Here is a 14,148-nt window from a genome sequence, read left to right on the forward strand (position 1 = left end):
GGTCCTGACGCGCCTTTTCCGGTACCTGTACTCGCTCGGCACTGTCCCGAAGTGCTGGAAGACCGCTTCGATACATCCGATCCCTAAAAAAGGCGATCGCACTGATCCATCCAACTATCGCCCAATCGCAATAACCTCCTTGTTCTCCAAAATAATGGAATCCATTATTAATGGCCAGCTCTTGAGTTATCTAGAGGGCCACCAGCTGATTAGCGACTATCAGTACGGCTTTCGTCGTGGTCGTTCAGCTGGTGACCTTCTAGTATACCTTACTCATAGATGGGCAGAGGCAATTGAGTCCAAGGGGGAGGCACTAGCGGTTAGTTTGGACATAGCGAAAGCCTTCGATCGGGTGTGGCACAAAGCACTGCTCTCGAAGCTACCAGCCTACGGGCTTCCTGAGAAATTATGCGACTGGATCTCCAGCTTTCTAGCCGATCGGAGCATCAAGGTCGTCGTCGACGGAGCATGTTCCGACCTTAAACCCGTGAATGCTGGGGTCCCACAAGGCTGTGTTCTGTCCCCGACCCTGTTTCTTCTGCATATCAATGACATGTTGCAACTTAGCAACATTCATTGCTATGCGGACGACAGCACTGGGGATACTCTTTACACTGGCCGGGCAGGTATTTCTCGGGCAGTTGTCGATGAGTACCGGAACAAACTTGTGTCTGAAGTCGAAACTCTTTTACGTGGAGTCTCGGACTGGGGTAGACTAAACCTAGTCCAATTTAACCCCAAGAAGACACAAGTTTGCGCGTTTTCCGCGAAAAAAATACCCTTTGTCGCTACTCCTCTTTTCGAAAACACTCTTCTTGAAGCCACAGCCAGCATCGGAATACTTGGCGTTGACATATCGAACGACGTTCAGTTTCGCGGTCATTTGGAGGGAAAGGCTAAATTAGCCTCCAAAAAGCTTGGTGTGCTCAGCAAGGCGAGACGGTACTTCACTCCGGGCCACCGCTTGCAACTCTATAAAGCGCAAATACGGCCCCACATGGAATACTGTTCTCACCTCTGGGCGGGGGCTCCCCAGTACCAGCTCCTTCCACTTGACCGTATCCAACGAAGAGCGGTTCGAATCGTCGATGACCAATCCCTCTCCGAGCGGCTCGATCCTTTGGCGTTGCGTAGAGATGTGGGGTCACTCTGCATCTTCTACCGCATTTACCATGGAGAGTGTTCAGAGGAGTTGTTCGGATTAATACCTGCAGCTGAGTTTCAGCATCGGACGTCGAGGCAAAATACAAAATTCCACCCGTATCACCTCGACGTCCGACGTTCCACGACTGAGCGTTTCTCAAGGCAATTTTTGCCGCGCACCACCGCTATGTGGAACCAGCTGCCCACTGAAGTATTTCCGAACCAATTCGACTTAGGGTCCTTCAAGAAAAGAGCGTACAAATTCTTAAAAGGCCGGCAACGCACTCGCGAGCCCTCTGGCATTGAGAGTGTCCATGGGCGGCGGTATCACTTAACATCAGGTGAGCCTCCTGCCCGTTTGCCCCCTATTTTATAAAAAAAAAAAAAAAAAAAAAACTTTAATAATGTTATTGCAACCTTATTACAGTGTACACAGACAAATGATTCTGTCACAAATTCGAAGGCAATTCGGTATTTACAAACAAAAGATTCTGGTAGGATTACGCACAGATTATCCAATTACAAGACCGCAAGAAATCCGGGCAATTAATAATTTCACCGGTGACTGCTGAGTACAACGGGCAAATAGCGTTTTCACTGATTGGATTGTTCTGTCACGCTGTACATTCAAATCACCGTGATCAGGGCTAGGCTACTTTAATTAGTTTATTATTGAAGAGGAAAGGAGGAAAACAAAAATCATTAAAAATTTACAAAATTATACTTTCTACTTAATATACAGTTCGATCTATAGTACGGTATTGCTCTATGAACTTAATTCACTGTAAATTTTGTACTGTAATAATATTGATACTGTGGTGATGCACTAGTTATCTTTTCAGTTGGTTTTCTCACGAGGTTAATTAAAGAAAAGATCATAATATACATATTATGATCTTTTCTTTGTTCAAATTTAACAAAGTACACAACTCTGTGCATTTATTATAAAATATCCAACGCTCAACGGGAAAATTTTGAATACTTCCAGCGGTTTATGACGTTACCTACTTTTTAAAGTATCACATGCTGTTCACGTTATATCTAAACAGCTGGCCACTTAAGTATTTTCAACAGATTCCATGGGCGGCATTATACTACCCGTTTGTACAACTGTTCTATATAAAATAATAAATAAAAAAAAACACTATTCACCAACAATATGTACAGCGCTGATCTTCAGTAATAAAGCCCTCAGCCCTACAAGCGGCTTGTCGTCAGCAGGTTCACTTCAAGATCGGTTCCGTTTGTATGAATTATTTATTAGGTATGAGATCTTAAATCGTTTAAATTTTACTAAGGAATTTGGAGTATTTTAACGAGCGTCTCGCATACTTCTCCCGAAGGAATCGCTTCATGAGAAAGACGCTATCGGCCCTAATAATATTAATAATGAAGGTTACATTATATTTTATAACCAAAAGGAAATATAATATTTTTAGAGTAAATAAAATCTCTCGGTAAATCAGAGCACCGCAAAGCGAAAGATACGTTATCTCCGTTTAAAGGGGGTAAAGTTGTTGGAATGTAAGTTTGCAAGTTTGTTGAAGGTAATCTCTGGAAAATCTGATCCAATTATGAAAATTGTTTTTACTGAATAAGCTTACTGAAGTAATGCTTAATCTCAAAAAGCAAACGTAGATGGAGGTTCTAAGAATAAAGTGTAAAATTGTTTGCATCACGTGCCCGTACAAGATATTTTAGCATCGCCAACCAAAAGTTTTGCTAGAAAGTATATACGTATGTATGTATACAAGACAACATATCTTCCTGATCTGCAGACAAATAAGCCATTACCAATGCGACAGTCAAACAGTTGAGTTAACGTAAACTAATGAAGGTACCTGGCTGCGTGTGCACGATTCGCGAGCTGTAGCGAGGACCGGCGGCGGCGAGGTGCAGCGCGGCGAGGACGAGCGCGCACCACGCCCGCCACGACCACTCCATGCGCCATTACGCGACAGGGGGCTGCAACAGAATAATAAATAATCTTTCTTTTTTTAAATATATGAACGAAATGTAAATATTAAAGTACTTACTAACACATTTTAAAGCTACTAAACGTAGACACTAGTCCTAATAAAATATTAAGTGACATTTAAATTTGTTATTTTAATAACAACTGCATACTGGATCGACTAATTGGAATCGGTGATATTGTCGATAACTAGTCATAGGTGAATATATTTGATTAAAATTATACCGTTATCTGAGTTCGTGTGTAAATTCCACCATAAATCTATGTCCAATAAGTTGAAATGTCAGCAGGACGTGGGGTCGGCTACCAATTATTGCGACGGGCTGTAAGCTGGACTAATCTCGTGCGATTACAACTGCCGTGAATAATTGCTTAATTAATAATTACTATAGCAATAATACGCTAAGTGAATTAGCGGAATCCTTCTTAACGTATTAATTGGAAACTAATCATCTCATATTTCTCTCAGTCTTAAAAAAACAGAACTAATTTGTTTCTCAATGAATTTTTCAACTCAATACTATAGAGTTTCGTGGAATCTGGAACAAATAATCTCACGGCAACTGATGGCTGTAGCATACAACGAGCCTCGTAATGGATACTTGTGAAGAACTAATTTTATATAAGTACATACAAATATTGATTTCCTATCAATTATACTGTATATCTGTGGAAATAGGTATACTATACAGGACAAGAAATTAAATTATTAAGAAATCTTGAAGGCACTATTAAAATATGAAACACTCAATTTATTAATTAGTCATACTGAGCAAAGATGTACTTATCATTGTTTGATCTATAACCACAGATATATATTATTAGTTTCTTTGTGTGAAGATGGAAGAACAGTTGGGGATCAATACTCTTTTTTCCTAACCTGAAAATACCACCCTGCGTATAGAGTGTTATATATAATGTTTATTTTACGGCAGAGTATCAAGATTAAAACTTTACGATAGATTTTTCTAGTAATTTTTCTAATATATAACTTTGATAAACTCATACCGTTTACTAGTTCTTGCGTACAATGACTTTTATGTATTGAATTTTTTTTTCCGACAGCTATATTTGACTGTAAGTATATAAAGAATACTTTTTCTAAAATTAAGTGATTTTGTTTTGTTTCTGTTCATTTACTATATAACATCTACTGGTCATATCTAGATGTACAAAGGTATGATCCTTTCTACATTAATTTCGTGTATTCCTTTCATAAACGACAATTCGCTTTGAACTAATATAGAAGCTTGAGTCATAATCCAAAGTTTAATTTAGAGTGTGCAGGTCGGCCTTCAAGAAAATCTTATGAAATTCAAACGCCAGCTAAATTCCTTTATGCACATACAATACATATTAAATTCAGGTATTAACATTTAAATATGGAATTATATTTAGGCAAATCCGCTATCAGTGATATGATAGCGGTTCTGTAGGTGTGCGGTTGAACCCCTGATCCCAATCTACATAAACCCGTCCCTCGCTAGAGGCTGGAATGACACCCGGAGTCCCAGCCCGAATCAATTTCATTCCCGGACAAAGAAATGTCCGAAGAAATGACACTTTTGAATATTCATTCGACGCTGAGACTGATTGGAAGGCTTACTTATACAGTTTCATCGAAATACACTTTTATTTTTTGCCTCTGACTGACAATGTCATTGATATGAATATTGAATAGTTTTTGAACGCTTCAGAGTATTATTATAAGGTTTATGAAGATGAAAAGGAAATAATCTACTGATTGGGAGTTTGCTATAGAGAATACAGCGCATTTTATATTAATATTATGCTAAGATCCACTTTATCATGCCCTCCATCTATACTCAACAGCATTTTTACTAAGTGCCACACGTTAATCGAAATTTAAAAACATTTAACTCATTCTGGTCTGGCTACTATATTTTGAAACAAAAAATAGAACGTATTTTCTTGTTAATAATAGAAAAATATTAAATAAATTTTGTCCTATAACTCGCCACAACAATGGTAAGACTTGTTGCCACATTATAGGTCAGTGATCACTTCACTCCACTGAATACAATAGTTTGTTAGTACAATATGTATTATTTGACAACTCAATCCTTGTAAATATAACAAAATATTTTGTATCGTCTTTATTACAAATAGCCAATATATTCAATGTTATTATTTAATAAAACAGTAAGCGAACATCGGAGTTCTTTAACGCAAAACATAGCAGATATAATCTTATATAGGTTTGAGAAAAGGAACCTAGTAGGTCATTTGAGTTGCCTTATGGAAATTGTTACGTAAAAAGTTGAATTATAATACGGTGATACAAAAAAGTTGAATTTAATGATCATCACAATTCATTCAGTGAATTCATTTTATTTTAAAGTTATATAGAAATCACATAAAAAGAGCACTCAGTGACAAAGTGTTCGTGGAGTTTCGGAAAAACCTCAGCTCGCATCAAATGGCAAATAATAAGTCAGCCTGGATAGAGCCTGTAGGAGTGATCAATTACACAAAAACACTCCTACAATTGTTTTTGATTTTTTTTATTGAATATACGTAAATATATACTGTACAAACTTGTGTATCATCATGTGTTGGTTGCCACGGTAGTGCATACTGTGGTCTTTTAACAATTAATATTATATTAATATTCTAGATATTATAAAGTTTTGTAATCACACTTTTTTGTTCAAAATTAATAATAATATTAAAAATAGATGTAAAAAATCTGGTGCCAAGATTTTGTTTGTTTGAAAGAGCAGATCTTCAAATATAGTCATTATTTTTGAAATATAGTTTAATTATTAAAAATGGTTTCTATAATATCTTGCTAATTACTACATGAATGGAAAAAGTTAGCAGTGCAGCAGTAAGGGGTTTGATCATTATTCCTATATTAATACTTTTATTTCATATTCAGTGTCACCCATAAATTAGGTGAAATTACTTTATGTATCTCCGAATCAGTAATTAAGTATGTAAAAACAAATTTGTGACATTTCAACGGTTTAGTTTATATACTAGTTGCAGCACAATTCATGTTAATAAAATACAATCGATATCGACTAAGGTTCGACTTTTACAGTACAACTTCAACTTTTAGTTAAAAATCCTTTTAACAACATTGGACCCATACATTTAGACCGGAAAAATTGATTAAAGCTAGCAGCGGTACTACAAACTATAATGGAACAGTGATGTCGAAGTATTTTTTTACTAAATTTAGAGCGTTTGTATATGTGCAATGCCTTGAAATTCAGAGAGCGAGTACACTATTTTTTTTTTCGATATCTTTGGGCATAATAAACGTCACTATCATAATGTTTAACTATTCTAGCCAAACACAAAATAATGGTATGGCATGTTACAATTAAAATGTAGTGACGTTTCATATTACCATTAAAAACAGTGTTCATATTACGCCGCAAATCTTGATCCCTTTGTGGGGGAGGGGGGCCTCCAGGCCCTCGTGCCTGTCCTGCGGCATATTACGCCCTATTATCCATAAGATTTTCTCTTCGAGTGCATACTATTTTTTTAAATTCATGAAAATAATTTCCCATCAAAAGTCATATCGCAGAATTAACTTCATGAAATGCACATTGATGAATGGTCAAAGTTTAAGTTCCAATTAACTTTTAGCTATATTATTTGGGTTTGATGATATTTCTGTCGCATGCGGGCCTAATTAAATTTTTATTTTGTTGGGTTATGTGACAAAAAGTAATAGTTCTTAGTTGATTTCCCTTTCCTACTTACCAGAGCTGAGAACATTTATTAAAGTAATTTAATCAGTATAAAAATTAACATAGAATGTAGGTATTATATGACAGTGAGCTCTTTGTGGACTGGCGGTGCCTCGGGGAGCATCTCACAACAAATTAACTTCATTATAATTTATTCAGAAAGGTGCAACCTCCTGTGTTTTTGTACTGTAATTAATAAGGGCTACAAATGATATCAAAGACACGGTTCTGCATAAAAAGGCTTTGTATTCTATAAAAATATTCTAAATATTTAATACAAGGATCTCGGGAGTAAATGTTTATCGTAAAAGGTCGTAACGGAAAAGTTAGTAAGCCCCGTGTTCTGGCGGTCGCTTTAAGGTGCCCAACTTTGTACTAGGATCAAACCTCTAACGTTAAGCTCCTAATGTTACGGAGCGCTTTACCTACAATATTGCCTTCATGTTTCTAGCAGGTTAGGTAAAAGCGTTATTTTAGTTCTAAATATGCATCATTAACGACGGCATTATTTATAATATAAAATCTGAAAATTAATCTTAGTTATCGTTTAATGTTACAAAACCACAACCAAACTTAAAACAAGTTTCATAAAACCGTAGTTATGTTTAATAGTATAGTGCTTTTGTTGAAAGAGCAAGTGACAAAGTTAGTCGAACGAGCTGCGTTTATCTAAGACAAAGTTTAAAAGAAAATGCAAAATAAATTGAATTAGAAGAGTGACGTTAAGCCGCTGCAACCGCCCGCCCTACGCCGGCGAGTTTCGTTAGACTTTTTAAGTCTGTCTTTAGTTGACAACAGTAATGGTTCTGTTGTTAATCGATAATGTATTAGACTATTTTTTAATAAACTCGACCTAAATTTTTCGATAATAGTGGGACGTAAAATAATTGTGTATTATATGTATCGGAATAAATTTATACGACGTGGCGTAGCTATTTCGTTATAATAATATATTATAATATAAATACATCAAGGTATGAATTCGTTAATTTATTTTATGTTTTTGAATAATTAAAACGTATAAATTTGTTATTCGGTATTTTTATCTGAAGTAATCGTTATAATTTTCCATTTAATTAACTCCTACAAAAAAATAATACAACTTAATGTTAAGGATAAATTTTCTAAAATAATGAGTAATAATTCGCGCAAAAGCATGGACGGATCTCTGAAAGCAACAAGGCTAGGGAACCTTTATCAAAGTATGACAGGCGCGGCTAACTTGGAAGTTTCAAATTATTTGAGTCCGCCCCACCCCCCTTCCCACACTGCAGCTTCCTTAATGCCATGCTTAAAATAACTAAGTTTGACAACATTATTGTCTACCATTCAGTATGTTGAGCCTCATAATTCCACGCTTTAATGTCTATTATTTTGGTAATAAGCTTTAATTTTCAGACGCACAGATTTTATAGTAAATGGTAAGAAATATTTTAGTCTACTTACAGTAATAATTCATATAAGTAAGTAAGTCATGTAATTCAAGACTTAGTTACCAATATGGACATCACCTTTAACGAAGCGCCGCGAAAACAAAAATCCTAGTTGTGTCAAAAACACCTTCACGCACACATATCAAATTGAACGAGAACCTTGGAGCAAGTTACCAAATTCAAGTGCCTTGGGAGGATAATGACCAATGACTCCAGATGTAACCCAGACATAGTTGCAAGAATAGACATGGCAAAAAGAGCTTTCAACCAGAAAAAACACCTATTTAAAGCCAACATAGCATGCAGAACACGAAAACGACTTATAAAAACATACGTTTGGTGCATTGCTCTCTACGGTAGCGAAACATGGACTCTTACTAAAAAAGAAAGATAAAACCTTGAAGCATTTGAGATGTGGAAGATAAGCTGTATCGAAAAGAAGACCAATGAATGGTGCTGGGTATGGTCGGAGAAAAAAGAAATCTGCTGAGTACTATAGAAAACCGGTAAGGAAAGATTAGACATCTGGTGCGACACGACAACTTCTTGGAGGGGACGATAGAAGGTAAGAGAGGACGAGGAAGACCGAGAATAGCTTACATAGACCAGATCAAGAAAAAGCTGAGTTCGTGACATACAGGAGGTCAAGACACTGACGCAGAACCGCACTGAGTGGCGATTAATCCACAGACAAGAGCCCGGCTCTTAAATTTGAGAAAGACAATAATAGTTATATAATACAGTATGTGTAGGAAATAAAGTAGCAAAGTACGTTAAGTTATTTTACCCTGAATATAACAGCTATATGAGAGGTTATATTTAGTTCCGCAGTGGCTGAATTCACAAGAATTTAATTATTTTTAATTCGTTTTTTTTTTAATAAAACAGGAGGCAAACGGGCAGGATGCTCACGTGATGTTAAGTGATACCACCTCTAGACACTATCATTGCCAGAGGACTCGCGAGTGCGTTGCCGGCCTTTTAAGAATTGGTAGGCTCTTTTCTTGAAGAAACCCGAAGTCGAATTAGTTCGGAAATACTTCAGTAGGCACCTGGTTCCACATAGCGGTGTTGCGCGGTAAAGACTGCCTTGAAAAACACTCAGTTGTGGAATTACGGGTCGAAATTCATATGCTGCCTCGACGTCCAAGGATGTAACTCAGCTGCAGGTACTAATCCGAACAACTCCTCTGAACACTCCATGGTAAATGCGGTACAAGATGCAGAGTGGCCCCACATCTCTACGGAACGCCAAAGGATCAAACCGCTCTTCGTTGAATACGGTCAAGGGGAAGGAGCTGGTACTGGGGAGCCCCCGACCAGAGGTGAGAACAGTACTTACTCTATGTGGGGCTGAATTTACGCTTTATATAGTTATAAATATATTATATATTTATATTTATAAGTATAACTGAAACTAGTTCCAATTTAATTTTCAATATAAGAATTCAAAATCTTGCCAAGTTACGTCCCGGGACTATGTGTGTCAGTTAGTTAGGGGATGGAGCAGCTCGACAGGAAATTAAATTATATAAATAATCAAAGACATGTGACGTGTTACTGAAGTTTATATATATTAAATTGTCCTAATAACTGCAAAAAAAATAGTTAAATATCATAAGCTCATTATGTTTTATTTGGCAATTGCCGCGAATATACACTGTCGTATTTCAGCTCTCAACCCTGTGGTCGTCTTCTAACCCCGGCTGTGCACCTTTGTCTTTTTATGTACACAACTTTCGTTCTTCCATACTACGAAGAATACCAGGACGCAAATGCCCAACAATACACAACAACATTAAATTTACTGTTGAATAAGAGAACAACACCTATACTATACTAGGTCGCACAATACACAGAAAGGCAACCCACACAGATAGGTACCTCAATGGTGAATCCCTCCACCACCCTTCACAACTGCTTTCTGTTGGTAAATGTTTGTTCCAGAGAGCCCAACGTCTTTGTGATGCTGCCCATCTCGATGAGGAACTACAGCATGTAAAACAGGTGCTACACCGAAACAAGCTGCGCATCCCCCGGCTGCATCACAGAAACAAGACACAAACAGTTCCCCGCCAGCAAGCCTACCTGCCATATGTAAAGGGAGTTACAGATAGAATTAGGCGGATCCTAAAACGAGCTTCTATTTTTACAATTTTCAAGCCGCACAAGAAGATTCAGCAATTCCTAAGGCCAATCAAAAGTAACACCCAAGGCCAATCAAAGTAAAGTTGCAAGATGCAGGTATATACAAACTGGATTGCGGCTGTGGCCTGTCTTACATAGGGCAAACTATACGCAATATGTCCAGCAGACTCAAAGAACACATTGCGGACATAAAACATAGACGACATACAAAATCAGCAGTCTGTGAACACACACTAGATAGGCCTTGGGCCCACTACATACACCGTGGACACACACAAGAACACCGTGAGTCATTTCTGCATAAACCCTCTTTTAGTCGATACCAACTCCGGGGAAATAAATACAGATAATACAACTTTCTCTACAGCTGTGATACTTTGGACATTCAACACCTTTTGTCTTCAGTCACCGTGACCACGCACGCGAAACGTCGGAAAAATTAAAATTTAAAATTATGTAAAATAATTATAAGTTTATAATAATGTAAAATCCGGTTAAAAAATTGTTTTCTTTTAATGTGTAAAAGCTATGTTAACCAAAGACTACTAACGAATACTATATTCATATTTTATCAGTTTATTAATTTTCAATAATCGCGAATATTTAAGATCAAGATTATAATCGTGATAAGTTATCAACAAAAATACGAAATCTGTATTTAAGGCACATCGTATTTTTGTTTGAAACAAAGCGGGAAACCTCTACAAAGCTCTTACAAAAGTAAGGGTTGGGTGCGGGCTGGGTACGTCCGGTAGCCGGTGATAATAGAGACTCGCTTTCAGGACACCTCATCAATCACACAACTCTATAAAAGTAACACATCACTGTTTTAGCGGTTAAAAATATTTTAATTCTACAATGAGCCTATCGAATACAAATCTCACAAGAGAATTGAGAAGATGACTTATAAATTCAATTAAATGCAACTACAACTATAAACAAATGTATAAAGATTGGTCCCTGTGCCCGTGTACGTTCAATGCTGGCAGCATTTCCGCGCTGTATCGTACATATTTGTTGAGGGAGGAAAGCACCAGCTCTGGGGCCACCAGTACTATCTACAAGGTACTATATAACAACTTAAATCAGTGCCCTTGTTTGGCCCCCCCTCGGCCCAAAACTCTCTACTCCAAGGGAACAAAGTTTGTGGAAAGACTCTTGAAGCCACAGGGACCAAACTTTTTAAATTTGTTTTAATTGCCTGTTTATCAATATTTAATAATAATTATTATTTCTATGTAGGTTAAAAATATTTTGTGCACACCGAGCTGCTTGGAGTGTGGCGCAAATGATGACACTGCACATCATACGTTGGATGATTGTCCGCAGTGGTCTCAGCTGCGTCATAATCTTTGTTTTGTGGCGGGTAGTAACCTTGCTTTGCCTTTTGTTGTAGAAAAAATTTTCTAAGGAGACAGCAGAACGAGAGAGAGAGAGCGCTTTAGGACGAATCCTACGAGTAGAGTAAGTAAATAGGAGAAGATATGCCCATCTCCTACCTCCTATGTAGTGTGTACTGCACCGAAGGTTTGTAACATGCCGTTTAGGTCCCGGTAGAATGCGACAGCATCCCCGGAGCCTCTGTAACGCGGCTTTGTAGGAACTACTCGAGGTGGTTTTAGTGGGTATTGTTCACTCAGTCTCTGTATAACAGAGATTTTGTCGTGGGTCGAGTCCCACATACCCATGCAACCTTTGAGGGCAAATGCGCAAATGCATTTCCACCAAAGATATAAAAAAAGATAAAAAATATTGCTCTTTATTATATACCTTACACATAGCTTGCTATAAACCCTATGGTATAACGTTATTAATATCAAATCTAATTAGCGAACTTTTGATTGTGGTATTAATTTGTAAAAGTCGAAAAAAAAGATCAATGTTGACTGTATTTTACACAAAGTTTAAGTTGAACAATGAACATTGGGCGAATTCCGAGGCAATGGGAGGAATGGGGGGCGATTTCCCGCGCTATTGGGCCGCTGAACGAAAGCTGACGAAACTTTTCGCATATTCCACGCTTCACTTAGGATCCGTTTCATTAGCCAATAAAACTTCTAACTATGTATCACGGAGATATTTATAAATACTTTTATGTATATGACTGTAGACTTCATTTATTAGATATAGAATATAGCAAAATCCGAGACGCCTTTTTAGCTTACTTAGTTAATTAAAACAACAAACAGAATAAGTCAACCAACCATAACAAGAATACATATTGTATAAATGCCGAATAAATAAGTTATTTTCTGTTATTTCATTGTTTAACTGATACACTTTGTAATACGATATACTACTGACTGTTTATGATTCGATACACCACCATCGAGCTAGAAAGTTTGCGTCTGTCACTTGCAACATTTCTGACATCAATATCGTTTACCGCTTCATATATCTCGGATCCCAAATCTATAACGACAACAGCTCCGTCCCTGAGATAAAAAAGTGAATCGGCATGGCTAAAGATGCCATGACGTTTAGGCAACATCTGGAAGAAAAGAAGAATTAGTATCAAAAATCAAAGTAAGACTCATACGGGCTCTAGGGTTCCCTTTATTCCTGTATTGAATCCCTATATATCGTCGAGATGATGAGATGAGATGTGGTGATAGCGGTGAATGTTTAGAATACCGTGGACTGCGAAGCGTTGAAAAAAGGAGAAAAAAGCATAGAAGCCATACAATGTGCAGAGGCGGTAGGAAGTTGGAGAAACTGACTGTGGTAATACAGAAGGCAAAAGAAGACGTTTCGCCAAACAAATGATACCGATAAAGTGAAAGACCCATCGTACTCAAAGCTGTATACTGTCATAAGAAGGCGCTGGACAGGAACCGGTGGAAACAGATAGTCCGCTCCTGATGCTTTGTTGCTGAACCACGACGCTAAGACATGAACTGCCGATTAAAGAGAGAGACACCACCATGGTTGTTATTTATTTAGGTACACGATGGTTTTTGCGTAAAACGTATTAAATTTTTTATTGAAAGTATTTTAAAAATTCGAATGTCTTAATTGGTTGTTTAAATTATTGTCAATGCTGTTTTCTAAAGACGCAAATGAGAACAATGTGTCACTCATTTGTAAGTTTTTTTAGGGGATTAGGTTTACAGTTTTTGTCAAAATATGGTTTATTATTGGATATTTTCGTGTTGTATATAAAGTATCAAAAGGGTAAGGTTGTGTGAGCGGTGAGTCAGCTATCAAAATGCTGAGACAAATATTTTAAGGACCCTCCTGAGCTCATAACGTGTACCCGCACGACTGTTGTGCGTCTCACGTTGTTATTTATTCTGTAATTGAAACAAAGTGGAATTTTCGTTTTTCACGTTAATTAATTATTTCAGCGCAATGTAGGTACAATTTTTATTTCGTAATAAACCCTGAATAGAAGGCTGTTTGAAGTTCTCGCGACGGACTTGACCTCATTTCCTAATTATTCACCTTCAATATTTGGATTACATATTTATTTTTTCGTAATAATGACATTTTGGGTTTGTTTCCAGGTTACCGTAGTATTGTAGTTTAACTTAATTACGTTATGTAGACTGCATTGCAGTAATCTTAACGTGTGTTAAGGTGTAATCGAAACTACATAAATATAAAATCATTGCAAGAATAGTTTTGTATGAGAAATATGAAGATTAAGAGTGGTATGACGTATGTGCGCGGGAAGTCGACAGCACAATACGGCTTTGTGCTCAGAAAACGATTCGCATAT

At 37.2% G+C, this 14,148-nt stretch overlaps 1 protein-coding gene across 2 annotated transcripts in view; it reads right to left on the bottom strand.

Moving 5' to 3' along the window:
* LOC123708914 (neuroligin-1-like) overlaps positions 1–14,148 on the bottom strand; it is an 80,865-nt gene that overhangs the window by 30,955 nt on the left and 35,762 nt on the right. For both annotated transcript variants that reach the window (XM_045659923.1, XM_045659924.1), the window contains exon 2: positions 2,985–3,108. In XM_045659923.1, coding sequence (XP_045515879.1) covers positions 2,985–3,087 — 103 coding nt within the window. In that variant the 5' untranslated portion in view covers positions 3,088–3,108. The remainder of the gene's footprint in view (positions 1–2,984; positions 3,109–14,148) is intronic.

The sequence above is a fragment of the Pieris brassicae genome, chromosome 4, assembly GCF_905147105.1.
Source record: "Pieris brassicae chromosome 4, ilPieBrab1.1, whole genome shotgun sequence".
Lineage (NCBI taxonomy): Eukaryota > Metazoa > Arthropoda > Insecta > Lepidoptera > Pieridae > Pieris > Pieris brassicae.